Source organism: Monodelphis domestica, chromosome 8 (genome assembly GCF_027887165.1).
Source record: "Monodelphis domestica isolate mMonDom1 chromosome 8, mMonDom1.pri, whole genome shotgun sequence".
NCBI lineage: Eukaryota > Metazoa > Chordata > Mammalia > Didelphimorphia > Didelphidae > Monodelphis > Monodelphis domestica.
The window spans coordinates 197790817-197818317 of record NC_077234.1 but is presented as its reverse complement, the minus strand read 5'-3'; the positions used below and the strand labels follow the sequence as shown (position 1 = coordinate 197818317).

At 36.9% G+C, this 27501-nt stretch overlaps 1 protein-coding gene across 20 annotated transcripts in view; it reads left to right on the top strand.

The window, feature by feature from the left end:
• MAP4K4 (mitogen-activated protein kinase kinase kinase kinase 4) overlaps positions 1 to 27501 on the top strand; it is a 258922-nt gene that overhangs the window by 159213 nt on the left and 72208 nt on the right. For all 20 annotated transcript variants that reach the window (XM_056808412.1, XM_056808409.1, XM_056808411.1 and 17 more), the window contains exons 4-9: positions 9779 to 9904; positions 12256 to 12366; positions 18535 to 18625; positions 20600 to 20730; positions 22967 to 23021; positions 25523 to 25601. In XM_056808412.1, coding sequence (XP_056664390.1) covers positions 9779 to 9904; positions 12256 to 12366; positions 18535 to 18625; positions 20600 to 20730; positions 22967 to 23021; positions 25523 to 25601 — 593 coding nt within the window. The remainder of the gene's footprint in view (positions 1 to 9778; positions 9905 to 12255; positions 12367 to 18534; positions 18626 to 20599; positions 20731 to 22966; positions 23022 to 25522; positions 25602 to 27501) is intronic.

Below are 27501 nucleotides of genomic sequence, written 5' to 3'. Positions count from 1 at the left end.
GTGCAGTCTAGTGACAAGTCTCTTTTGGAATCCTTTTGGACTTCCTAAGACATGGAGGACTTGGGTTCTGCTGGCATTACTTCCAAGAACCCAGGGTCCCTTCAGTGGAGGACCAAGGAGTGGTAGATAAATGTCTCCTCCTTGGAAGGAGAGGGTGAGAATGCTGCTAAAAACACGGGTCTCATTAATGCGCACAGGAGGGAAGGTTAATAAGGTCGTTTGTTTTGTAGCACATCATCATTTTGCACAGAAGCTCATGCTGGTTCCCTGCCAGGTGAAGGAAGGGAGCCAGCATTGGGCCTTGACTATCTCTTCTTTCTCTAGGCCCAGCTCAGCACCTTTTTTTGAGCTCCCTAAGATTAAAAATAGCTTTACTTCCTGATGGGTCATGGCTGGATTATTTTCATTCTCTAGATAGAGGGTTGAGGAGTTGGGTGTCTTGGGGAATTGGGTCTGTAATTAGATGAATGCAATTTTCAAGGCTTATTTTTCTGAACCCATAAATTCTCCCCACTTCCATCATATAGTATGTAGAAAATAAGATTACTACATAAAGGAGAAAGGCAGGAAGAGGAGAGTGGTCAAAGATCAGTTTTGTAAAATACTGGGAATGGAGTGGGGGGGAGGTGGAAGTGATATGATTTATCAGTTGGATAGAGGTCATAGAAAATGGAAGATGATAGTTAAATTATGGCCATGGGCACCCCCCCCCCCCTTTAAAAAAAAAAAAGATGTAGCGAATCAGGTAACAATTTTTTTTATTCATTCTCTTCCTTCCTCCCTTTCATGCCATAGAAGTCATCTTCTGGCAAAACATATAGATTGTGTCTTTAGTGTTTCTACTTAGCAGTTCATTCTCTGGAGGTTTATTTTTTATTAAAAAATTTTTTTTTAAAAGAGGCTATTGTGAAAAATTCTTTGCATTTGTAAAAATATTGGAATCTTATCTGTAACAAGTTTTTTAATTTAGTGCTCTAGGTTGGTTTGCCTTGAGAATCTGCTCATAAGGGATTACTTTTCTGGAGGTTATGAGCAGTAAAGTCAGCCCTAATTAATATGGTTCTCTGGTGTAGAATTTGAGGGTTTCAGGGAATATGGTATATGCCATCCATCACTTTTAGAGATGTTGCTTTCCACTGTGGATAACTGTGACCAAAGAGATTCATGCACAGTCATCCTTTTTTGCCAGCTGTTCTCATTTTCTAGCCACTACTAGCCATATTTTGGTCTGTTCTGAATAGATTAAGATTCCATTCACTCATGATCTAATTTTCATTTATTTGTTCCCTTGACTGCTACTTCTTTTTCTTTTGAGAAGAAATCCTTTCTGGATCACTGACTCCATTTCTTCCTCATATTTGCATCATCACCCTTTGCACTACCATCTTTTGTTTTAGGTCTTATTAAAGGTCAGCTTTTGCTCCTACTATTGTATGGATGCACCCAAAAATAAATGATGCCTGTTAGATAAGCCCAGGCCTACTTCTCCCCCATACCAAACACTCCCCTCACCCAGCTCCCCATCCTTTTTGCTTGTTTTTCCTGTTTTCCTGCAGTTTCAACTATTTCCTCATTCAGACCTGAAGACCTTGTCCAGTTGTGGGACTTGGCCTTCCTGCACTACTGGAGCCTTCTCCCACTTTTTACCTGGAATGGGTATTAGCATCTAAAGCAAATGCATAAGGCCACCACAAGCCACTGACCACCAGCATGAGTGTGGAGTCTTGGCTGGGCTGTGCCTGATTTGATTGATCCAGGAATGGATAAAAGAGAGTGGGATGAGAAGAGAAAGTTAAGGATACGGAGCAACCATCACAAAACAACAAAAACAAAAATCAAGAAGGAGCAAATATTTATTTGACACCTCTGATATAAGGAAGACCGGAGGGCTTCCCTAAGCCTTACTTGTGGGGTTCAATGGCAATTGAAGTGGGAGGCTGAGAAAGGAAACCTCTGCTCCTTTGTCATGGGGTATTTGAGGTTATTCAAGTTATAGTGGTTTAGAAAGAGAAATATTTAAAAAACCAAAACAAAAAGTATAGATGGAAAGAGCATAGGCTCTCTCATCAGAAGACCTGTGTTCCAAGTCCCCTCTTTGCCTTATTTGTGTGATTTTTGGTTAAATCACTTAAACTCTCTGGACTTCAGTTTCCTCATCTATGAAAAAGGGGATTCGTAATAGTAGAGTGGTCCCCCCCCCCCCCCTTTCCCCTCATACATACTTTATTCATTCAACAAGATGATACTGACATTTGGGGAAAGTTCATGCCCTCCAAATGCTCCTGGTAATTTAAGAACAGATTTCTGTCAAGTTTTCACTCTGGGACAAATTAACTTTGAGAACTTAATGAGAATCTGAGTAAAAGAAAATTATTTCTAGACAGTTGACATTTATTTAAGTGCCACCTGTGGTAGATGGTAGATTGGTGAAAACAAAGAGAAGTTGAAAGTTTTTCTGTACTCATGGAGCTTACAATAATAATAATAACAACGATTGCTAGCATTTATGTGGCTTTAAGGTTCCCAAAGTGTGCTTTATAGATATTGTATCATTTTATTTCTCATGAGAGCCCTGGGAGGCCAATGACATTATTATGGTCTCTATTTTGCAGATGAAGAAACTGAGGTAGGTAGCCAAATAAATTGATTTGCCATTGGTCACATAGCTAGTCAGTCTGCTAGAATATGAATTCAGATTTTCCAGATTCCGGGTCTGTCACTCTGTCTGCTTTGTCCCCTGACTTCTTAAGAGAACAATAAAAAAATAATCCACTTTAGAGGAGTACAAAATATTATGTGACAAGGGAAAAGTTCAGGAAAGATTTTTCTGGGGAATAGAGCATTTAAATTTACTCTTTAGTGATTAGGTTAGCCATGGGAGATGGATTGCTGAGGACAATTTCTAACCTCCGCCAAGGAAGAGACACAGGAGATAATGAAATGTGTGCTGGGGGATGTTAAGTAACCTAATTTGCCTGGAGCATTGGGCTCTTGAAGAACAGAATGAGTTAAAAAAAGACAGACAAACCAGAAATGGAGGTAGATGCCAGATTGGCAAGAGCCCTGAATCCCACACTGTCCATTGAGTCAATGAGTATTGATTAAGCCCTTATACTTTAAGTTGGCAACAGGTGGCTGTGGAAGAATTTCAAGACGACTGACATGTTTGAAGATGTGTGATAGGGAGATGAATGTGACAGTGAGGTGAAATATGCTTTGGAATGGTCAGCCTCCGGATGCCTTTAATCCAAGAGCTGATCTAGGTTAAATTTTCTGGTGTTACAACTTTTTAAGGACTTTTATTTTATAGCTTATGACATGGCAGCTTTACCCTTTAAAGAGGATGACCGACGATTTGTTTTTCTCCAGTTTTTCATCCTCAGTAAATAGCATTTTATTTTTTGTCCAGTAGGGAAAGTGGTGCTTTTATGATCTGAGTAGGTTAGACCCTATGGGGGATTCAGGGACTAAGATGGTGCTTGAGCCTAGTGAGCTGTTCTGCCTGAAGGTTACCTCTCTCTCTGTCTCTGTCTCTGTCTCTGTCTCTGTCTCTGTCTCTGTCTCTGTCTCTGTCTCTGTCTCTGTCTCTGTCTCTGTCTCTGTCTCTGTCTCTCTCTCTCTCTCTCTCTCTCTCTCTCTCTCTCTCTGTCTCTCTGTCTCTCTGTCTCTCTCTCTCTTTTTTTGCTAGCTAGACAACTAATAACCATTAGCCAAATGGGAATGTACATCAGTGAGAAGACTGAAGTAGTATTTTAAAGTTCCTGGAGACCTACTACTTGTAGTCTCATAACTGCCTACTAATAAATAAGTAAAAGAAAAAATAAAAAACAAAAAACCCAACACTCCCTTCCACATTCCCCTTTTTCTGTCTGGCCTCAATAAAAGTGAGTGAAGGCAAGTGAAAACTCATTCCCCAGTCTCATCACTGGCAAAGACAAAGATCTTTTCTGTGAGAGTTTTTGCCCATTGGTTATAGTCCAAAATGGTAATTGGCGTCAGCTGCATCAGATCACTAAAGGGAGGTTACCAGCTGCCTCTCCTTTTGGGGAAAAAGGTCTAAGTCTTGCTCCACTCACCAAGAAAGGCAGCTTTTCTCTTTTGAATTATCCTTGTCTTTTTTAACAAAAATTTTTTTAACATGAAAGTGGGCTCCCAGATGGGGAGGGAGGGTAATGGCAAAAGTAATTTGGACTTAGCAGAGGTACCCAGGATAAACAGATATACTTATATGGCCTTCCCAATGCAACTTAATCTTATTGGGGACATTATCTGAATAAATTAAAAGAGCTACCTCCCACCCCTACCCCTCAAGATCAAGACCACCAAACTTGTTTTTAGTTAAAACCTGTTGGGTCCAAAGGGTGATTTGAGACAAGAGGATTACTTCATTTTACTGCCTTAAAAAACCAACCAAACAAGAAAACTATAATAGTTGTGGTCATAATAATTAAGAGTCAATTCCATTTAGCAAATAACACTTGGCAAGTGCCATGCCTATTGTGGATATGTTTTCTCCAGGCTAGCCACTCCAGATTTCAGTCATACCTAGCACCTCTCCATTCCATGAAGTATGTTGATATCATTTGTGTGAGGACAGTGGTGGTGCTATGGAAATCCATACAGTTAGCCTGCTCTGTTGTTTGTGAAACACTTTCAGTGGGAGAGCAGTGTTCTTATTTCTGGATGTCATCTGTTCCCGAACTTGTTTTCTGCTTTTGAAATACTTAAAAAGCAGAAATCATTGGCTTTCTTGTAGGTTTATAGTTTTAAAGAATGTTATAGTCATATTGGAGTAATCTAAGATATTGCCAAGCTTGCTGGTATTTAAATTTTTATATTGCATATAATAATTTGCCAGAAGTATTTATCATTGTATGCTTTCAGGACCCACACTCTTATTTCTTCATGTCTAATTTTCTGCTAGACAAGTGTATGAGAGGAAGGTTCTTCTTGCTGTTTCTCCCCATTTCCTTTCCCTCAACAGAGTATAAAAGCTTAAGGTTTGTAATGGATAAGAACATTAACTTCTTGAAAGAGGTTGTGGTTTTTTTTTTTTTTTAACCCAGCAGATTCTGAAAAATTTAAGTTTTGACAAAAGTCTGTCCAGTCTTTTGAGACTTTCTACTGTTCTTTAGGATGGCTCTATGGATATAAAATCCTGGAGGGTATTTGTTATCTTCACAAAAAGTTTAAAAAGCTCAATGAAGTACATCCTCCTGTGATAAGTTTCTTTTGACAGAGTCCAAGAATTATATGTTGCTTTTGCTTTAATGTCAGAGTTGAGATAGTCTGATAGTTTTATTGGGAAGAATGCCATATATTCCTCCTTCCTTCCTTCCTTCCTTCCTTCCTTCCTTCCTTCCTTCCTTCCTTCCTTCCTTCCTTCCTTCCTTCCTTCCTTCCTTCCTTCCTTCCTTCCTTCCTTCCTTCCTTCCTTCCTTCCTTCCTTCCTTCCTTCCTTCCTTCCTTCCTTCCTTCCTTCCTTCCTTCCTTCCTTCCTTCCTTCCTTCCTTCCTTCCTTCCTTCCTTCCTTCCTTCCTTCCTTCCTCCCTCCCTCCCTCCCTCCCTCCCTCCCTCCCTCCCTCCCTCCTTCCCTCCCTCCCTCCCTCCCTTCTGTATGTATATTCTCTCCATTCTAAATATAGAATGTATATTCTCTCCATTCTAAAATGAATCTTCTTTGCTTCCATTTGACCTCATCTATACACATGAGATAACAGTGTACCTGTCATGTTTATATCACGGGGTTGCTGAGAGAAGATCAATGAGGTCATGTTTATAAAACCCTTTGCAGATCTTAAATTTTTATTTTAGGGGCACTCTTATCGTTATTATTTTTGTGGGTGTCCTTTTGGGGAAAAGAAACAGTTCTCGTTCAGTTTTTTTTTTTAATTTATGTGTGGTCTTAAGTCACTAGTTTACTGCATTCATAAAGGGAATAAAATAAATTTGAGCTCACTTTTCATTCAGTTAATAACAGCAACCCAGTTGTGGTAAATGGATTATTTGGCCTTTATTTATTTATTTATTTGTTCATTCACTTATTTATTTATTTTTTGCCGCAGAACTAGACACAATAAAACGTGGACCATGCCCCAGGAGTAACACCACTCACTTTCCCAACATGTGCTTGTTTATGGCTGAAGTCACATACTGACTTTTTACTAGGGACTTGTTAGACCCCACAAGATTAGTTGGGCAAGCTCATGTCAGTTTTTGGCCAGAAGACCCATAAAGAATACCCAGAGAGTACAGGAGGTGGATTTGGTGAGTCAGGCAGTAACACACTCTGCCATGATGCTGTGCCAAACTGTTTGTGGTCATTCTTATTCTACTACACCCTTTGCATGTGTATGAGAGCATAAAAGGAACAGAAAATGAAGTAGGAATATTGTAATTAGCTGTCTTTTTGTAGTTATGCTAGGATGAATGTATTTTTACTTTCTCTTGCCCTAATTTCTCTATTGGTGGAATGAATTGAAATGAATGGTTAATTATGTATTTTGAAGGGGACTTATATATTAAGTAGGATTGAAGGCAATTTGATATAGCCAATAGAGTGGGGGTTTTAGATTCTGTCCCTTCTTTGCACAAATCACTTAAGCTGAACCTCAGTTTCTTTTTCTATAAAATTTACATTAGAATACCAGCGATACCTAATTCACAGGTTTATTGTAAGGCTCAGGAGAGAGGATTTATGTTCTTTTAAAAGCTAAAAAAATCATATAATTAAAATGAATATAAAAGATCTGAAAGTGGCAGGTCCTTCCCCTCCCCTCCTCCTCTTATTCCCTCCCTCCCTCCCTCCCTCCCTCCCTCTTTTCTTTTCAAACAAAAATCCCAAATTAAAAAAAAGAAGCATATTCTAAAATTTAACCATATTGAATATTAACCACATTGAACATTAGTTTGTTTTATTAGAAATTATTTGACTTTTTATTCAGCTGCTACTCAGTTTAATCTTAGACTGTTTATTTGGTAGTCAGAAATGAGCATTCATGTATGGCTTCCACAGGACTAGTATTTATAGAACACTTTAAGATTTACAAATATTATCTCCGTTTATCCTTAAAATAGCCTTGGCAGGTAGGTAGTATTTTTGTTCCTGTTTTTCAAATGAGGAAACTGAGGCATAGAAATGAGATGATTTGTCCACTCTAAATATCTGAGGCTGGATCTGAATTCAGTCTAACTGACTCTAGGTTGGTCCAGGGTGCTTCTTCACCAATATAACTCTTATGTGTCTTTCTAGTGTTAGGGGGTGATAGAAAAGGTCACATATAGGGGCATTTAGATGGCTTTTGGAATAGAGGTCCAGGACTGTAGTCAGGAAGACCTGGGTTCAAATCTGACTTCCTAGGAAAGTCATTTAACCTCATTTGTCCTGCCTTTATTCGAACTGATACCTAGAATTGATTCTGAGATGAGTAGAGTTTTTTTTTTTAAAAACAAAGGCTGTATGTGAATGGGTTCTGCTAATGGTATTCAGTTTGGTAATTGGAGCTACTTTTAAAATCACCTTTAACATCAGCCACCACCATCACAGAAGTGCTTTGTGTTTTACTGAATCTATTAAAACCTGAGGGCTTGAGGAATCAAAGATTACCTGATACAGAGCCAATTCAAGAGCTAAATTCTGAATATGACTTCTCCAAGATCATTAAACACATCTTTGGTTTCATTATTTATTTAAAATATGAAACCATGGAATGTTATAGTTGAAAAGTACCTCATCAGTCTAGTCTAGTCTAGTCTAGTCTACCCTAACCCCTTCATTTTATAGGTGAAGCCAAAACCTGAGAAGAAGAAATTCAAGATCTGGGTTGTGAACCCTGGTCTTCTGATGCCCAAGTCCCTTGATCTTTATCCCTTGATCTTTATCCTAGACTTCTTTCTTTCTAATGCTTATTTCCATCATTCTTCCTTCAGTGCTTAATTGATGATGACCTTCACCAAAGCTGGAAGTTACAGTTCTGTTTGAAGTCTTATCTCTTCTCTGGTCATTCAGTCTACATTTTGGTTAGGGGTGAGATATGCTAAAACAATATCAAAAGTTCTCTTACCATTTTCTCAACCCTTTTCCATAGGCTTTTGATTCCTCCTTGTGTTGTTCAGTCCAATTCTTCATGACCCTTTTGGGAGTTTTCTTGGCAAAGAAACTGGAGTGGTTTTCCATTTCCATCTCAGGCTCATTTTATAGATGAGGAAACTGAGCCAAACAGAATTAAGGCACTTGCTGAGGGTCACACAGCTTGTAAATGCCTGAGTCCAGATTTGAACTTGGGAAGATGAATCTTTCTGACTCCAGACCCTGTACTCTTTCCACTGTGCAACTTAGATGCTCCATCCTCCTACAGGAGAATAAAAAAACAATAACAAAATTGGAGGTAGGGCTCTATTACTGTGTATGGGTAGAGTGTATCATTGTTGTTTGTGTAAGGAAGCAGGAAGTGGGGAGATTCTGAGGGACCCTATCATTATGTCTTTTCTGAAATTCTATCATTAAAGTATCAAAGATGGAAAATATTTTGAAGGAAGAATCTTTTCCCAGAGAGACTAGAGGCTTTCATTGGTCATATTCATCCTGATTTTTCTGCCTGTTGCTTCATCTCACAGTTTTTAGGATTTCATGTTGAGGGGGGAAGAGCTGTCCCAATTTTTCATTTTTCTTTCAGCCAAGCACTTATTAATAAATGCTCCATCTGTTTCTCACTTCTACCCATGGATAGAGAGTTCAAGGGGCTCCATGAACTTGAATAAGAAAAAAAAAGATATCTTTGTTTTAACTAATCTTGAACTGAAATTTAGCATTTTCTTCAATTATTTAAAAATATGCTTTTTTTAGGAGTCCATAGACCTCATTAGATTACCAAAATGGGGTGCTGCAATAAAGGGTTTAAGAATTTCCAGCATTGAAGAACCGAACATCTATAGTTGAAGGTCAGACTCTTTAATAAGAGCCAAGGAAGGACATTAGAATCATCTAGCTGTCTTTAATAGCAAATATATCTGTTCTTTATTTTTAGTCTGCTATGCAATCTACCTTCTCCTTTATGTTTTTTTTTTTTTTTTTTGTGTTCCCTTATTTTACTTGCCAATCCTTGACAAAGCAAAAGGTTTGCATGGAGCCAAAGAAAACTCTTAGTTTAACAGCACTTTAAAAAAAAAAGTTCTCAAGAAAAGAAATGTTTTGATTATAGAAAACAGCAAGTAGCATTGGTTTGTTTTTTCTGGGTTAGTAGATCTTTACCCCCAGTGCATATCACAGTCTCATTTCTCCTTTTAATTTGTGTTAACCTCTCTGACCAGATTTTTTTTTATTCTAGGTGACTGGCATATATACCCTAGTGATCCAAGAAAATAGGCATTCTCTTCAGTTTGGTTATATGCCCCTAAATACTCTGTTGCGGGAAAAGTGCTTTTTTTCTTCATTCATAGTTAAAATCAGAAGACTCATGGATTTTTAAAGTTGTAAAATTTCTCAAAGGCCATTTGTGTCCCCTTCATGTAAGGAAACCTGAGTCTCAGAAAGCTTAAGGGACAGAAAAAGTAATATTTAACCTACTATATCTTGTCCTTTGCAGATTGAGATTTATACTATGTGATTTATGTGTTAACTGCATGGACCAAATTCTTGGCATAAGAACAAGCGCATATATATCTCCCTTATTAATAGGGAGACCTAGAACTTTGTTTTCCTTTTATGTGTGGTAAAGTGGAATAATATATTTCCTTTGAGATATGTATTTAGTTCTTTGTTTTTTGTTTTATCCCACAGGATGAAGAGGAAGAAATCAAACTGGAGATAAATATGCTGAAGAAATATTCTCATCATAGAAATATTGCAACATACTATGGTGCTTTCATTAAGAAGAGTCCTCCAGGACATGATGACCAATTATGGGTAAGCAGAGATTTCCCAAAGCATGTGTGTGTGTGTTTTTTGCCTGTGTTTCTTGTGTTGTATTTTGAGAATAATAGATAGGAAAACCATATTGAAGAATGGTAGTGGGCTTAGAGTACAAAGAATTAGAGAGGCATATAACCTAGGGGAGAATCCATTCCATAAATGTATGTTAAATTTTTATAATTTTTCAGAAAACCAATAAGACTACACTTACCGATGTGCTTGAATCACTAATCAATATGTGTATGCATTTTAAATTTTAGGCTCAGGTTTTTTGCATAATGATGTCTTACAGACACATACAGTGACACATTTTAGGAAGCACAACAAAGGAGCAAGAAATTCATACCTCTGGAAATAAAGCATGATACTAAAATTTTGTTGAGTACAATCAATCTATGTAAATTTTGTGGCATTTTTTCTCCCCAAGTCTTTTCTTGAACAAGAAGAGAAAAGCATCTTGCAAATGAATGTGCTCATATTTGAGATTTAATTTTATAAAAAAAGAGAGAACTAGACATCAAATTTGAGGACATGGCCTTTGGTCAATATATATTAATTTAGCTCAGTCTTTTACTCTAGAGTAAATGATCAAAATAATGGCACAGAATAATAATAATAACAACTTATATTTATGTAACAATATGTTCTAGATACTCTTCTAAGTGTTTTACAGTCATTATCTCATTTAGTCTTCACAATAACCTGGGGAATTGGGTGCTATTATTATTCCCTATTTTACAGATGGGGAAACTGAGGCAAATAGCAGTTAAGTAACTCATCCATGATCTCACAGCTAGGAATGAGTGAGTGAGGCTGGATTTGTACTCATCTTCCTGAACACAGACCCAGTGCAGTATCCACTGTACCACCTAGCTTCATTCCTGTCCTCATTTATTCAGTTATATTGTATGCACAGAACTTCTTCCACTGAAGATTTATACTTGGTATCTCATTAAACATGGAGGTGATTCTAGGTTCTCAAGAGGCTATGCCAGCAGAAATCACATCCTGGTTGGCTCTACCAGCATGGAGAGACCATATTACCTGACCCATGTGTCTGTTGTCTAAGGACAAGCTTTGAGAACGTCTAGAGTTTCATCACTGGAAAGTTGACCCACCAGGAAATGTCTTCTCCATCCAACCCTCACTTCCAGTCCCATCCCAATCGTAGCAACTTATAAAACTATCTATTAAGGTGTGAGACACTGGGGGCAGTTCTTACATTGACAAAAGCACAGGTCTTTAAGTGATAAAAGAAACATGCACAACGTAGTTTAGCAGAAAAGTTGCCTTTTATCAACAATGCTAGACACCTGAAAATTTTTCTGTTTAAATTTCAATTAAACAGAAAATTAAGCATAGTTGCTATTCCTTGATCATTTGGGGTCATCTAGGATTTACTTGTTTTAGTAACAACAGCAATGATTTAATCAGATTTTTTTTTTTTGCTAAGAATATTCTATATTGCTACGAAGGAACATGCATAGCCTACCACTTGAAAGCAACATTTCCATCCATGGTCAAGCTAGGTCAGGGTAGAATAACTAGTTCGTGGCCAAAAGTACTCTTTTTTTTGTTTTCGTTTTTATTTATTTATTTTTTAAGATGACTTAATCTCATGTTACATGTTTAGTTAAGCACATGTTAAAAGAATAATTAGTTTTAGGTCATAGAAAAAAGTGTGAGATTGCTGGGTGCATTTGTATTTACAACCTAATGAGTTCATTGCCTTTAAGAGTTTTTTTTTCTCCCCTTCAAATAGTGTGTTTGGAATATGGGCAGCTTGTTATTGAGCCTAAATGAGATGCTGTTGATAGGTGTGAAAGTGGGAAATATCTGAGTGCTTTTGATCTTTGAATGTGTATTTGGGAAACGGGACAGCAGACAGAGTCCTGGTAATTGGACATTGAAGATGCAAATTGGCGTGCTGTCTTCACAGCCTCATTAGATGAGAGAAACTGTAGGGTAGGTGCCAAAGTGTGATCACTTAAGTGATTTTGCTCCAGATGTGATGAGCAGTGTTAGTATTCCTGTGAAATATCCCATGGAAAGCCTGATCTCCTGGATCAGAGTCTATCGTGAATTAATCAGATGATGAAAATGGGCTCCGTCTACTCTTTGGAAACCCTGACAATTACACGTGTCGTTCTTTTATCGGGGGTAACGTTATTAGTGGTTCTGCTTTTCATGTGGTTAAAGAAGAAAGGGGAGAGGGGAAGAGAGAGAACCAGCTGCTTTTCATATGGCTCTTTCTGTCCTTTGCTCTATGGAGAAGCCAGAATCTGATTGCTGTCTTGGATGATTGTGGATTTGTATCTCATATATATCTCTTGTTTGTCTTTTAGCTGGTGATGGAATTCTGTGGTGCAGGATCCATTACAGACCTTGTGAAGAACACCAAAGGCAACACATTGAAAGAAGATTGGATAGCTTACATCTCCAGAGAGATTCTGAGGGTGAGAAAAGGAGGCAACTTGCCATTCATCAAACTGTCTATCTGTGCCTATGGATTTTTTGAGTGGTGGCAATAGAGACGTGTAACTTGTTTCCTTTGTAGATTATCAAGTACTTGTAGGTATCTTGGCCTAAAAGAAATTAAATTGGGCTCAGTAGAAATTGGATGAAGTCTCAAAAGAAGATTATTAATAAAAAATACATTGAAGATTTTTTTGAAAAAAATTTAATTTTTATAATTTTTTCTTTATTTTATTCTAGCACCAAATTTACATATAAGTTTTCCAAGATTACATGGTTCATGTTGTCTGCCTCCTCTCTTCCAGAGTTGACAAGTAATTCTACGTATTATCACTCAAAGGAGTTTTGGTTATTAAAAATGATACATCGTTTCAGTGATTCTAACAAATATTAGGTAGTTTACTGAAAGATGCGCAAATGGATTTTTTAAAACAAACTAACCATTTGTGGCATCTATAACAGGCATTCAATAAATATTTATTGATCGACTTTCCTATCTTTCTCCCACCTTCACCCCCCGAGACTCATAGCTTTGGAAATATATCTTTTAAACTGCCAACGTAGTACTTCTGTTATTTGCATCATTATAGTGGTTTTGTTTTTGGAGCATAAACTAAAATTTAAAAAAGATGAAAACTAATCCCCAATAGTTGTTTTCATGGGAACCCATTATAAAGGATTAAAATCAATGTTCATAGTTCTGAAATGCTGGCTTTCAATATTGCCATGTCAACTTGTGTTCAGCATGTTGCAATATTAATGTGGAAAAGTTCTGAGTGTTTCATTATGTTTATAGCCCAATGGAAAACTGGCTTATATTTGTAGACTAGGTTTCTAAGTAGCTGTTGTGGCTTCACACATAATGCTACCTTTCAGGAACTGCCGCTGGCTCATGATGTATTCAGAAGATTTTTAAAGATTCTCAACCTGAAAAATCTAACTCGACTGGAATCCCCCTGTTCTCATTTCCTCTTATTCCTTCCTCTTCTCTTTTTCTCCTCTCCTATGTCTTTCTTCCTCTTTCTTCTCCTTCCTCCTTCTTTCTCTCCTTTCCAGCTTCCGTTCCCATGTCCCTCTTCTTTTTTTTTCTTTCCCCCTTTTTTGGGTCCTTATCTATGATTCTATCTGTGGAGGAAAGGACTCTTGGTTTCTTATTAGTGTGGATCTGGGGCAGGAGGAGATACTGATCCTTTAGTTGTCCCCTACCCACCCCCCAAACTCTTGGGTTTCACAAATGGAAGTTATTAGGAAGGAATTTTGAATACAAAGGAAGACCCTCTTCAGTCTGAATGGATTATGGTTTCCCTTGTTGAATGGGAAATGAAGATGTTTGACCAGTAGAGCTAGACTTTCTTCATCCTCTTAATACCTGTCCTCAACATGTGGACGTTACCTTCTGGTATTTTCTTGATATTAACCAAAAAAAATACTTTAACCTCAGAAGACAGACTGTGGCTAAGCCAGGATAATGTCTTCATATTTGGTACATTTGATATGGTTCATAAGAATCACCTTCATTTAATAAACCATTATACAGATGTAGCAGGCATTTGAGCTTCTATAACCCAATAGGAAGCATTTAAGGAGCCCTGGCTTGATTACACAGCCTCTAATCTGGTAGGAAACAACATCTAAAATATCTGCATTAATATCTAGCCACATTAATTTGAATTTTTAAATTCATATTTAATCTTAATGGTATTTTAATTGCCTTCCCTTACTAATGCTACCAACAAATTCTAATTAACTCTGTGCCACACCCTTATTTCTTGGCATGGTTTAAAAAAATTTCATGAACATACAAGAAATTTTTAGGGTATCGTTGAATAGGGTTTAATTTAGGGTTTAATCAAACTTTTCCTAATGAAAAGAAGAAACAAGCAGCTGCTTGTGTAATTGGATATAGAGGAAGCCCCAAACTTAGATAGAACATACATCTTTTAGCTAGGGGATTCCTCCCCCTTTTTTAAGGCACAATTTGGATATCCCTGCTCCTCTGAAGCTTTCTCTGATATCCTCCACACTGCTGCCAACATTCCCTTTTTCCTGTATTTCTTAAGTTAACTTTACCTCACTGAGCCATTTATATTCTCATGTTTTTTGTATATAACTTGCAATTTTTTTGGATATAATATATTTTGTATATAACTTATATTTTTATTCTACTACATTTCATCATCATTACATATGTATCTTACTCTCCTAATAGATTATAAACTCCTTTGTATCCTTGGTACCACCATAGTATTTTCCTTCACCGTAGATATATTTATTTAACTGAAGTAACTAAAATCCAGTTACCCCAGGAGAGGCTTTTCATTGGTTTATGGTTTAGATATAAATGCATTTATCAGAATCTCTGCTGTGGACAGATTTTCTTTATAAAATTTCATTGAAGGAGCAGTTAGGTGTGTCAGTGGTTTGAGAGCCTGGCAATCCTGGGTTCAAATGTGAACTCAGATACGTTCTAGCTATGTGATCCTGGGCCAGTCACTTAATCCCCACTGACTAGTCATTACTACTCTTCTGCTTTGGAACCAATTCCTAGTATTAATTCTAGGACGGAAAATAACGGTTTACATTTTTTTTTCCCTATCAAGTTGGGAGTTGGGACATCTGAGAAATATGAAGACACCCAGAAAAAAGGGGAAAAATAACCTAGAAAGTGGAGATGTGGAACACTTATTCTGCTTCACTCTTATCTCAAGCGCATAGCATTCAAAATGATTGTTAAACTTGTGCTTACAAAGTCTTTAAAGTCAGCGTTCCCTTTTATGAATTGCTATTGACTCTTCTGTTAACTAGCCTTGTGGTCTTGGATAATTGAATTCTCCTTCTAGGGCTTCTGTGTCCTCTTCTCTACTGTGAGGTGATTAATACAAGGTCATTTTGTCTAGTCCCCAGTGCCGCCAGAGTGAGAGCCTTGGGTAATCTGTGGCTCTGTCTATGGCTATCAGTTTAGTTTCTTATAGTGGTCTTCCTGCATTGCTTTAGAGAGCTAATAGTTTGAATGTAGAGTTGTCAAGTATTAGCCAAACACAGAAGGACATTTGTTAATTCTTCTTATCCTCAAGACAAATCTGTAGGGGCTGGTATTCACACCTCATGGTGTGACCCTGGGCAACTTACTTCATCCGAGCTGCCCAGCCCTTACCACTCTTCTGCCTTGGAACCAATATCCAGAATTTATTCTAAGACAAAAGGTAAAGACTTAAAAAAAAAAGTCCCCAAGGATCAGAATGTTTGAGGATGGAGCCCCTGTACCCACACTGGCTGGCTTTCCTTTGCACCCTATTATTGAAAACTAAAGGCTACGATTACCTGGAGTGGCTTTCTAGGTTCTCGCTCTACAGACCCTGATAGACCAGTCAATTAAATTTAGTTCAACTCTGTTAAACTCTTACTATCCTTACTCTTACTTCCCCTCTTTCCCCCTTCCCTCCTGCCTCCCTTTTCCTCATCCATCTTGGAATCAATACTGTGTATTGGTTCTAAGACAAAAGAGTGGTAAGGGCCAGGCAATTGGGGGTTAAGTAACTTGCCCAGGGTCACACAGCTATACAGATTTGAACCCAGGACCTCTTTTCTCTAGGTCTGACTCTCAATCCACTGAACCCCCTTCACTTCCCCTTGACCCACTCTTTTCAGAAGAAAAGTGTAGAAATGTTAAGTATGTGGTTTTAGTCCCTTAGCTAATGAGTAGTAAGTAAAGCTGGACACCCTTTAACTCTGCCACACCACACACATGGGCATGGAAGAGAAATCCTGAGTATTCCTTTCCTCCAGTCTCTCTTCTTCTGGGTTTAACATTGAATAGGTTTGAGAATGATGGCATGTAATGTTTATATTGTTTTCCTTTCAATGGCAAGAGTAAATCATTCTTGGCTACTTTAGTTTTATCCAAAGAAGTAAGTGTAAATTGTTTCTTGAATTATTTTCTAGCAGTCAGTAAGATTACACCCACATACCCACACAGCCACATGAGTGCTTTTCAGATCCGAGGGATACAAAGTTTCATCTTTGTTTACTATTATTATTATTATTATTATTATTATTATTATTATTATTATTATTATTATTATTATTATTATTTAGGTCTCATTCATCTGTGAGGAAGTGAATATTTGTTTGCTGAGATTATCTTGAAGGTTGGGGAGTGGAAGTGAGCTAGGTCAGTGGAAATAGCATTTGTGCAGGTGCAAATGGGAGAAATTATTTTTCTAAGGTGGAGGTGGTAGGCAAAGGAGGTGGGGGGATGTGCCACCCAGTCAGAGAAGGGACTCTCTTGATGAGGCTGCAGTATTTTTAAAAGTGAATTGTTCCTAGTTCATGCTTTGTTGTGTAAGACTGTACATATCCTGTGTTGTGGAAAAACAAACAAACAAGAGACCCCAAATAAGCCTTATTCTGTTTCAGAGACAAACTAGTAAATGATTGTTTTAAAAGCCCTTGTGTTAGAAAAATTAGTGCTCCAAAGCAGCTGTTGGGTTTAGTTTTAATCCTGCAGCTGTAAATTTAAACACACACACACACACACACACACACACACACACACACACACACACACACAGCAAAAAACCTTATATTCACTCTTCCTGATCCCCCCCCTCCCCCCAACTCCCTTTTTTTCCTAGTAGATGATAATGGTCCTTTTTTCAGTATCATGAGTGATAAAAAGATTTTAAACAACTAACTTGGGAATATATATAAATATTAAACAATAAATTTAATCCCCACCCCCTTCCCAAAGTAACCTCATACTCCATTCCTTTTCTATGTTGGCAGTTTCTAAAATTAAACTTAAGTACCTGTATTTTGTAAGGGCAAAATGTAATTTCAAGACTATGTTCAACCTTGAAAATAAGTAGAAATCAAGTCAGTGACTTGTAAAGATGTGGTTTTTTGGTTAACTCCATCCACCATCAGTGATCCCTAAAGTCTCTTGGAGGCACATTTGAATGCAACATATGTTTTTCTTCTTCCACCACCCCTTATGAGGCACAGTCATTTGGGCACCAGCCCAGATTCAAGGCCAGTACCCAGTAGGTTTTGTTTTCCCAGGAAAGAGAGATGTTTTATTTTGAATGTGAGGTCCTTCTGCCAGCAGTGGCACTGAATGCTGAGAGAGGGAGGTCGGGAAGGGTGAGATAGAGCCAAGGAGAATTTTTGATTTGTCAGCATACGGTGGGAGAACTTGCTCTTGTCCAAAGCCCAAACTTTAAACCCCAGCCTCACTCACTCTCCTGGGATAAATTTAGGTCATATATACACATGTGGTCATCCGCTGAAGAACTGACGTTTAGCGTGGGAAAGGAAACACCCTACATATAAACAGTTTAAATTTATTGCTCTGAAACTTCTCCTAGTGATTGAAAATGCCTTAAAACCATAGACCCAAAACACTGATGATGCACAGATGTTGAGCCCTACCATTTCCAATGGTGTGTATGTGTGTGGAGTCCAGGTATGGTAAGGGGAGTTAATAGAGGTGTATATACACCTGAAAAGGCAGCTAGATTCAACAAACAGAGTGCTGGATCTGGAATCAGGAAGACCCAAGTTCAAATCCACCTCAGGCATTTATTATTTGTGTGCTCCTGAGCAAGTACATTAACTTCTCTCATTCTTTCAGTTCATCATTTGTAAAACGAGGATAATAATAGCATCTATTGGGGTGGCAAAGTGGTTCAGTGGATAAAGAGCCAGATCTGGAGATGCTCTGGAGGTCCTTGGTTCAAAACTGTCTTCAGACACTTCCTAGCTGTGTGACTCTTGACAAGCCATGTTAACTCCAATTACTTAGCCCTTATGACTCTTTTGCCTTGAAATTAATACTTAGTATTGATTCTTAGACCAAAGGTAAGGGCTTTAAAAAAAATATAACACATATCTTCCATGAATCTTGTGAGGATAAAATGAGATAATCTTTGTAAAGTGCTTGATAAAACTTATATTATTATGATTATTTCTAAGCTACATATTGCAAAAATACTAAGGATCTCTATATGTACCTACTGGGGGGATTTTACAAAACCAATTGAATCAAAGAAACATTTTGTTTAGAAAGGTGACATCACCTGATAAGCCTTTTCTTTGTTAGCACTTCCACTATTGTATCTAAAATACTCATGTTTCTCTTCTTTGTATAGGGATTGGCACATCTTCATGCCCACCACGTGATTCACCGGGATATCAAGGGTCAGAATGTATTGCTGACAGAAAATGCAGAAGTGAAACTTGGTATGTACTAAAACATGGCACTCCCCAGTAATGCGTAAACACGTTTGGAAGTCAGGAGGAATTTTTCTTCCTAGACTTGTTTCTAGAGAATATCCTGGGTAACTTGGATTTGCTTGTGGCCTGCTTCTGGGGGACTAGATCTGGCCTCTGTCTGAATTTCCTCCATCAGGATGTAGGATCTGGGCTAACTGGGCTTGTGAGCAGAGGCTGCCTGCTTACCAAGTAGCTCATTTTTGAACTCTTCCTCAGCTGCCCTCCTTTCTCTCACTTAATATAATTGACTTGAAATGAGTCAAATTTATGTTATTTCACCCTTTTAAAAAAAGTCTTCCAAAGCTTTATTTCTTAAAAGTCTTCTAGAATTTTGCTTCCCATTAAAGTTCTGATAATATGAGGGCATGAGGATTATTTCACTTGTAAGCTGTTGGCTAAAGTTCATTACTGACCAGTGCCATATAATTTTCTAGATTAGTTTAAACCCAAATACAGCTTCTTCATGACTCATTTGCAGTTTCTGTTGCTCTTCATTTTGTAACCGAGATAATTGGGGACCAACTTGAACTTTAGTGCATAATCCAATTAAATTAACATCTCTTAGAATTACTTTATTTGTGCAATTCTTTTATTATTTTATTTGCACAATCAATTTTCCTTCAGTGGGGTTCCAAAGTAATTGTTTTAATACTTGTTTGAAACTAGTCTGTCTCTACTCTTTACTCTCAAAAAAAGAAAAGAAAAAATCCTTAGTCATAAGTATTATCATGTTGGTTAGGTATGAAATCTGAATGCCCTGCTCACATACTGAATTTCATTTCATCTGCCTATGTTTTTATAGTGGTTTCTTCAGTTGGAAAATTTGTTTAAGACTTCAGAATGAATTTTTGCTTCTACTCATCATGAAGTTCTAAGTGTCTAGTTAGTTGCTCAGGAAATACTGAGTAGTTATTTGGTAATTTAGCTTAGTTTTTGCTGGTTATTTCCATTTCATTCTGTCAAGATAATCCTTTCACATTGGCTACCCTTCACCTATGTGGTTACTTTTAGGCTTTTATAGTGAGTGGCTGGTTCTACCCATACCCAGATAGGCTTATGGGCAGTTTCCACAAATGTGAAACTCTAATTAATGATGATCTTGGCAGTTGCCTGATTAGACAAGGACACAGGGTAAGTAAGATGTCCATAGTAGTCTTATGGCTTCTCCAATTTTTCCTTAGACCTCATAACTTAAATGGCATTCTGAATATAAAAACCAGCTTGAACCTAAGGCACTTTTATATATATTGATTGTAAAAGCCACACTATGAAAAATCAAATGGAACCACCACAGGTTTTGAGGTGATGAGAAAAAAAATCCTTGTATATTTTGAGATTCTGATTATTTTTCTTTATACAGAGTAAGCACAATTCCACTCTGCTTTCTAATTTAAGTCCTTTGCCTAAAAGTTTTTGTTCCTTTCTCCTCCTTTTATGCATGTCAAGTGTTTGAGAGGCTAAATCAAGTTCTTGTGGTCATTTCTTCTGACCAAGGACTTGCCTTGTGTTGTGGTCCTGTCTGCCAAAGTATTCCCAGAAATTCTCTCAAAATAAAGGCCTTCCAGAACAATATTATTGTATGGTGGTGTTTTTTTTTTGGTTTGTTTTTGGTCTTAATTAGTTCTTCACATTCTGGGAAATACCTTTTTCTGGGAAAAGAAGTGTTGTAGAGAATATTTTAAAAGGCCATTTTACTTCATGGAGCATTCATCCTCCTGATATTTGTCAGAGATGTTTAATTTTATTTACCTTTTTTCTGTTTTGTGTACCCATTATTTCTCCATAGGGCACTTGAGGTCAGCAGTCATTGCATTTTATTCTGGCAGGACTGGTACAGGACTGTTTGGCATATAGTAGCTACTCAATAAATTCTTGTCAGTTGGTTGATTATTGATTATTCTCCTGCCTTCTCCACCCCCCTCCCCCCCCCCCCCCCCCCAGTGGATTTTGGTGTCAGTGCTCAGTTGGATAGGACAGTTGGACGAAGAAACACTTTCATTGGAACGCCCTACTGGATGGCTCCTGAGGTCATTGCCTGTGATGAGAATCCTGATGCGACTTATGATTACAGAGTAAGAGTCCTTTTTTTATTGTTGATCCTGGAAGTCATTGATGGTCCAACAAGACGGCCAAGTTCATTTATTTAAATTCTTTTTGTTTCTGAATTGTTTTCCTATCTAGTAGGACACAGTTAATCGATTTAAATTTGGTGTTTTAAAAAAAATGAGACGAGGTTTTTGTTGACACATATTGTCTGCCCCATATCAGGCATGCTATCCTCAAATGATATTTTGGCTCCAGAGGAGCTTGAGGGCAAACAGTTCTCCTAATGAGGAAGACCTATATTATAGGACTAAATAAGATGTTACTGTCTGGACTCACTGCCATCCATTGTAATTCAAAGATGACTGTATTAACAAGTGAAAAAACCCAGTGGGGACCATTTCATTTGTATGTAGCTTGGGAGTATTAAAATGTTTTACTTTTACAGCTTTTGTTTTCTATTTATATTAACATTCTAGTGACCCCTAGAGACTCGAATGGATAATACACTTTATTTTGGTCATGCTGAAATCACTGTTTGTTAGTTAGCTTCAATAGTTTACAAAAAGTATAATAGGTACAGCCTGTCCTTGTTGGATCTGTTTTGGTAGAGGAACTTGTATAGTTTATAGATTTTAGATGACATCTATCTCTTAGAATTTGCTATTATATTTTCACATGTGTTATGATGATTACCAAAAGGTAATATATTTAATAATTATTTAATAATAATATTATAATTTATAATATAAATATAATATAAATAATATTTAATTTGTCTGAAAGATAAAAGTTTTGAGAAGCTTCAGATGAAAGCATAATAAGTAAAAGTAACACATTTAAATAATGCTTTGTTTTTAAAATCCTTACCTTCCATCTTTTGAATCAGTACTGTGTATTAGTATAAGGCAGAAGGGAGTGGTAAGGGCTAGGTAATGGCAATTAAATGATTTTGCCCAGGGTGTCTGAAGCCAAATTTGAACCTGGGACTTCCCATGTCTATTTGAGCTACCCAGCTACCTTCTGATGCTTTATACACATATATGCAGGCACACAGATAGTTTTGATTCATTCTCTCACTAGATCAAAAATATCTACGTGTGTATACATGCACATATTCTTATTGGATCTAGTGAAAATATAATTATATGTATTTAAATGTGTATATATGTATGTACACACACATATTTATATATATATAAATGTGTATATATATACATATATATAAATGTATATATATATGTATATATATACACACACATATATGCATATTCTCATTTGATCCAGTTGAAAAATGAGTAAAAATTACCTGTTTTGTATGCTTATAGCTGTGAAAAATATAGTTTAAAAAGTTTTCTAAATAGGTTAAATTTTGTGATTAAAAAAATTAATTCATAAAAAATAATTGCAATTTTGTTTATGCTCTTATTTCCTAGCTCTCATAGTTAGAAAACTGAGCTGTGGACTAGCCTAGAATTAAGACACATTCATTACTAGTGAGTGGTTTGGACTCTACTAATTAGCATTATTATTTAATATAAAATAGCATAAAAGTTGTTTTTTTTTTACTTGCACTGATGTGACTTACATGTCATATAACAAGGAGTTGTATTGATAAGCCTATCCTTAATTTCCTTCTTCAGATTATCTGAATCTGTAATTTGACTTTAATATTTATCACAGCTGAGTTTGCTCATTTGGAACGTTTTCATTTATTTATGTGCCAACAGAGCACTCGGTTTTAACTCACTGTGAATTACCCTGTCTCTTGAACTGGACGAAGCTCAATTCATAACTAGAAACAACACTCAAATGCATCTTTTTCCAGAGTGCTTTTTGCTTTCTTCTATCTCATGAAGTAACTGGAATTATCATTTATCTTGGACAACTATGAAAATAACAGCTCTCATTTGGATATTGCTTTAAAGTTCACAAATTATTTCCTCCATAATAACTCCTCAGTGTTAGGTTGTAAAGTATAATTATCTTCATTTTGTAGATTGAGAAACTGATGTCCAGAGAGGTGAAATCATTTACCCAAGGTCACACCGTGAAGAAGCTAGAATACAAAAGCTTGTGCTTAGAAGAGGATGCTTTCCCTTACATTAAACCTATTCATCTTATCTGTTTTGCTTTGCAAACCCTATTGGAGCAGACATACCAACAGTAGCTTTCATTCTGTCTCTGCCTGAATTATTAATAATAAATGAATGAGGTCCCATTTTCCTAAGGTATCTGCTAACGTGGATCTGTCCTCTTTTGCAGAGTGACCTTTGGTCCTGTGGCATTACGGCCATTGAGATGGCAGAAGGTGCTCCCCGTAAGTGGTTTTGTTTTTTTTCTCCTCATTTTTCAAAGACATTCATTTAAGACTGAAATGTATAGCATCGATGGGACTGGCTGTAATCTAAACCTATCCATGAGGTTTTAAAAAAAGAAACAGCTGTGTTGACAGAGATATCACTGACAAAGCATTTCAGGGAGAGGATGATAATTGCTGGGATGTTTCAGATGTAAGAAGAATATTTGACGTCTACTGTTTCTGTACTGACCTTTTCACCGAAGGGGAGAGATCTTGGGATCTCTGTTGTTTCTAAGTGGTCTTCATAATGTGGTGGCGAGGATCATGCTAAGTCTAGATGCTGACAGTGATTTTCTAAGTGTAAAATGAGTGTTCTTTGAAACATAGAAATGAACTTCAATATTGACTTTTGTGGATTGTGGGAGATTTGATAATAGGAGACAAATTTTTCTGTGCAGGAAAATAATAGATTGTTCCATCTTCTCCCCAATCCATGTAATTTTCTTCCATTTTAAAGTCCACTTTCTTTGATTTTGAATTAAGTTAAAGTAACACAGTTGACAGTTGATTCAGGAAAGGGTTAGAGATGGAAGGAGAGAAGAAAAAAAGCCATAACCTTTCCCTGTGATATTTCTATCAATAAGCTTTTATTAAGAATATTCTATGTGTGAGGTAATATGTACTAGGTAATAGAAGACAAGTATAAGACCAAGACAATCAATCCCTGCCTTTAAAGATCTTACACCACATTTGGGAGAGAGAACATTTCCCAGTAACTTCAGACAAGATAAATATAGAATAAATACAAAGTGATTTTGGGGTTTTGTGGAACAACCTGGGGAATTAAGAAAGGCGCTTTCAATTATTGTTGAAATTAGGCATATTTCAGGTATAAGCTTCACCTATGTGATAATGTTGCTTTAGAGAGGGCCCTGCAGAAGAAGAAAAAGAGAGAGAAATATCTTAGGATCCTTTGCTCAGAATGAGGTAAAATGATGCAAAGGATGAGCAAATAAAGATAATAATTGACCATATAGGAGCTGATTAGGTCTCAAGATAAAAGCATTTTAAAAGACACATAAAGGACATGGAATCAATAAACAATCAAGCATTTATTAAGTAGGGCAGCCAGGTGGCAGAGTGGTCCAGGAGTTACTTACTAGCGATGTGACCCTGGGCAAGTCACTTATCTTGCTTGCCTCAGTTTCTTCATCTGTGAAGTGAGGTGGAAAAGAAAATGGCAAATAACTCTAATAATCTCTGCCAAGAAAATCCCAGAAAAGGTCATGAAAAGTTAGACATGATTAATTCGCCAAATAACAAATGCATTTATTAAGTGTCTATGAACAGTGCTGGGCTGTGCTGATCATTTGTACAAAAAATGAATGTCTCTGTGCTCAAAAACGAATAATTCTATCTTGATAATAATATGAATATAAATAATTTATATAAAATAAATTCACCAAATTTTGGAAGGGATGGTACTAGGAGCAGGTCAGGGAAAGAGGGATCATCAGGAAACATCTCATGTGTAGAAGATGGTGACTGAGGTTCTTGATGATCTTGGGAAGATGTAATCAGCTAGGGAAGATGAAAATGGTGACAGAACAGTTGTAAAGATGCTATTCAACTGAAAGCCAGAATTTGCTGCAGGAAAAAACAAAGATTACCTCCCTTGTGGACCTTGGACATAACAAAAACCTCAGGAAAGGCAGACTGGACCCAGCAAAGTTTTATTTCTCTTGTCTCAAAAATGATTTTCACTATTCAGTGTCTCTCTCCCTCACCTTTCTGATCTGCATCATGGAAAGTCGTAAAAGAAGAAAATGAGATTATAGATATGCTTCCGATTTTGGGGAGAAAGCTCCAGTAAATAGACCTTCTCCACTGTTAGAAGTAGTAATACTGAGAATTCTTACTTCCCAATTTGGGGGAAGGAAAAGACTGAAGAGCTATTGCATCTTTGAAGTGTATGTCAAGACACAGTTCACTTATGAGACCTGGTTTCTACCTTTTGAATGCATCCACATATACCCAAATATTCCTTTTTATCTAACTAAGTATTTGAGGTAAAACATGGCGTATGTGCTTTACTTAGGTAATTGAGCTTTTTTTAGAATTTTACATTTGGTTACTTCTAAAACACTGCCATCATTAAGGAATGGTTTAGTCATTAACCTATTTACTATTTTAACTTTTCTTGGTATGATTTATGAAAAATGTCCCTTAATTTTCAGAGTATGAATGCCTGCTTGCTATTATACTTGCTTTAGTGACTTTTGAAAAGTGTGTTATGTATTATGAGTTAGAATTTTTTTTCCTTTAGTAAGATTTCAAGCAGGTTTATTCTAACATGTAGCAACCAGATCAGAATGTAGTGAACTGGGGAACTGCCTTATTTTTTTAATGAATCAAAGTTTACAAGACATTTAAATTCAAATACAAGCCAAAGAAACTATGACAAAAAGGCTGAAAAATGGCATGCTTTTATAGATGTTTTTTCTCTGTCCTCCAACCAGCTCTCTGTGACATGCATCCAATGAGAGCACTTTTCCTGATTCCCCGGAATCCTCCTCCCCGTCTAAAGTCAAAGAAATGGTAAGTTGCATTTTGTTTTCTTTTTGTTAGTTTTTGTCATTTACCCTCAAAAAATGGTTTTGGCTTCTCTCATTTTAAGCAAAATAAAGCCACAAAAGCTGGATCTTAGTTTTCCTTGAGCTGTATTTGAGACTGCAACCCAAAACACTTAATGAAAGGGTCAATTGATTTTTTGGGGGGTAGTGGGGGGGGGTCTATTGTTTCCTGAAAAATCTTTGAATCATGATATAGTTAAAAAATGAAATAACATTCCATTCACAATGGAACATTATGGTACGATGACAAATAAATCAAGAACCCCAAATTTAAATTTAGTGTACTATGGCTAAGTGCAAAATGAATTTTAAAAATCCAGTACATTAAAGGACAGTGTCACAGACTTTTAGTCCATCAGTGGAAAGGAGCCTTTTAAGTTAATGAAGGCTTTTACTGTAATTATTACAAAGAATTGAAATTAAGAATGCTTTTCTTGCCAGATGAGGAAAATCCATTAATGGTACCATGTTTTTCTTCCCACAATCAGCTTGCTGGTTTTCAACCTGAACATGTTAGGGGAGTGGGTGACTTTCAGTAACAAAAACATTCAGAATTCCAAAGTCAAGCCAGGTGTTACTTTAGATTTGGTGGAGGAAAACAGTTGTTGTCATACCATGGACCAACATTTGTATGAGAAATTATCCCTATCATTTCCCCTTACACTCTCCTTTCCTTCATACCTGTTTTCCCGTAATCCCTGTCTCCATTTCTGTTTGCCTTAGGATTCCTCAAGTATTTGAACATTGGCTTATTTTTGTCCCATGTGTCTTTTCTGCTCGTCTAAAACTATATTCACCTAGGTTTCTGATTTCCCTATTTCTCACCCTTACCTTTTAGGTCCCTGAGGGCGTTATTAGTTTGATATTAAAAAAACCAAAAACAATAGACATCACCAGTAAATACTGAAAGTAGCAGGTTCCTAAAGCAGCATCATGGTTCACAGTGGATAGAACTTATATTATCCTGGGCAATTCACTTAACAGCTCTGAGCCTCAGTTTCCTCATATGAAAATGGGAGTAATAATAATGTCTATCTTAGTGTTTTGAGGATCAAAATGAGATAAAGCCCATGTAAAGCACAGTCCAAAATTAAAGCACTCTATAAATGTTAGCTATTTTTATATTACTGACTACATTTCTTATCTTGAACATATATGGCACTTACTGTCAAAATACTTTTAAACATCTACATATGGTCTCTTGATGGATTCTATGTACTCTTCCTCTTCTATACTCTTTTGACCACCTTTGGGTTCCTTGTTTATAAAAATATTCCTTGTGTGCCTGTCTCTGCCCTCTTCTTCTTCTCCTCACTCTTGTCTTCACTTTCTGGGTCTCAACTCCTTCCTCTAAATTTTTGGACAAAACTTTCCAAAATAATTTTTTAATGGGAACTGAGAATTGTCTTTTCCCCTTATTTTTCTTGCTGGCAACAATTCACTATCATGTCTCATCCTTCACTATAGTAAATATCTTGATGTTGACTGAATCACATTACTTTTTTCTTCCTTCTTCCCCTTTGGAACAGTTGTTTTTCCAAAAGCATATCATCTCAGAGGTTTCTGTTCCTAATTGTTTCCTAAGATTTGTTCATCCCTTTGAGCTTTGGAATTATTGATCAAACAGCCCTCTCATGAAAACAGCAGCAAGCAAGAATGTTCTGAAATTTTACTCTGGGACTGACAACATTTTAGCCATTTCAGGCTCCTGTTTTAGGAAAATAATTCCAAGATCTGAAATAGCCTTACTTTGGGTCCTGCCTCATGTAATGCATATGGCAGACCCACTGCTCTTCATTGGATAGCCTTTTTTCATGAGTTGCTATGATTGAAAAATTCCCCACCCAACAGCCAACTCTGGATAT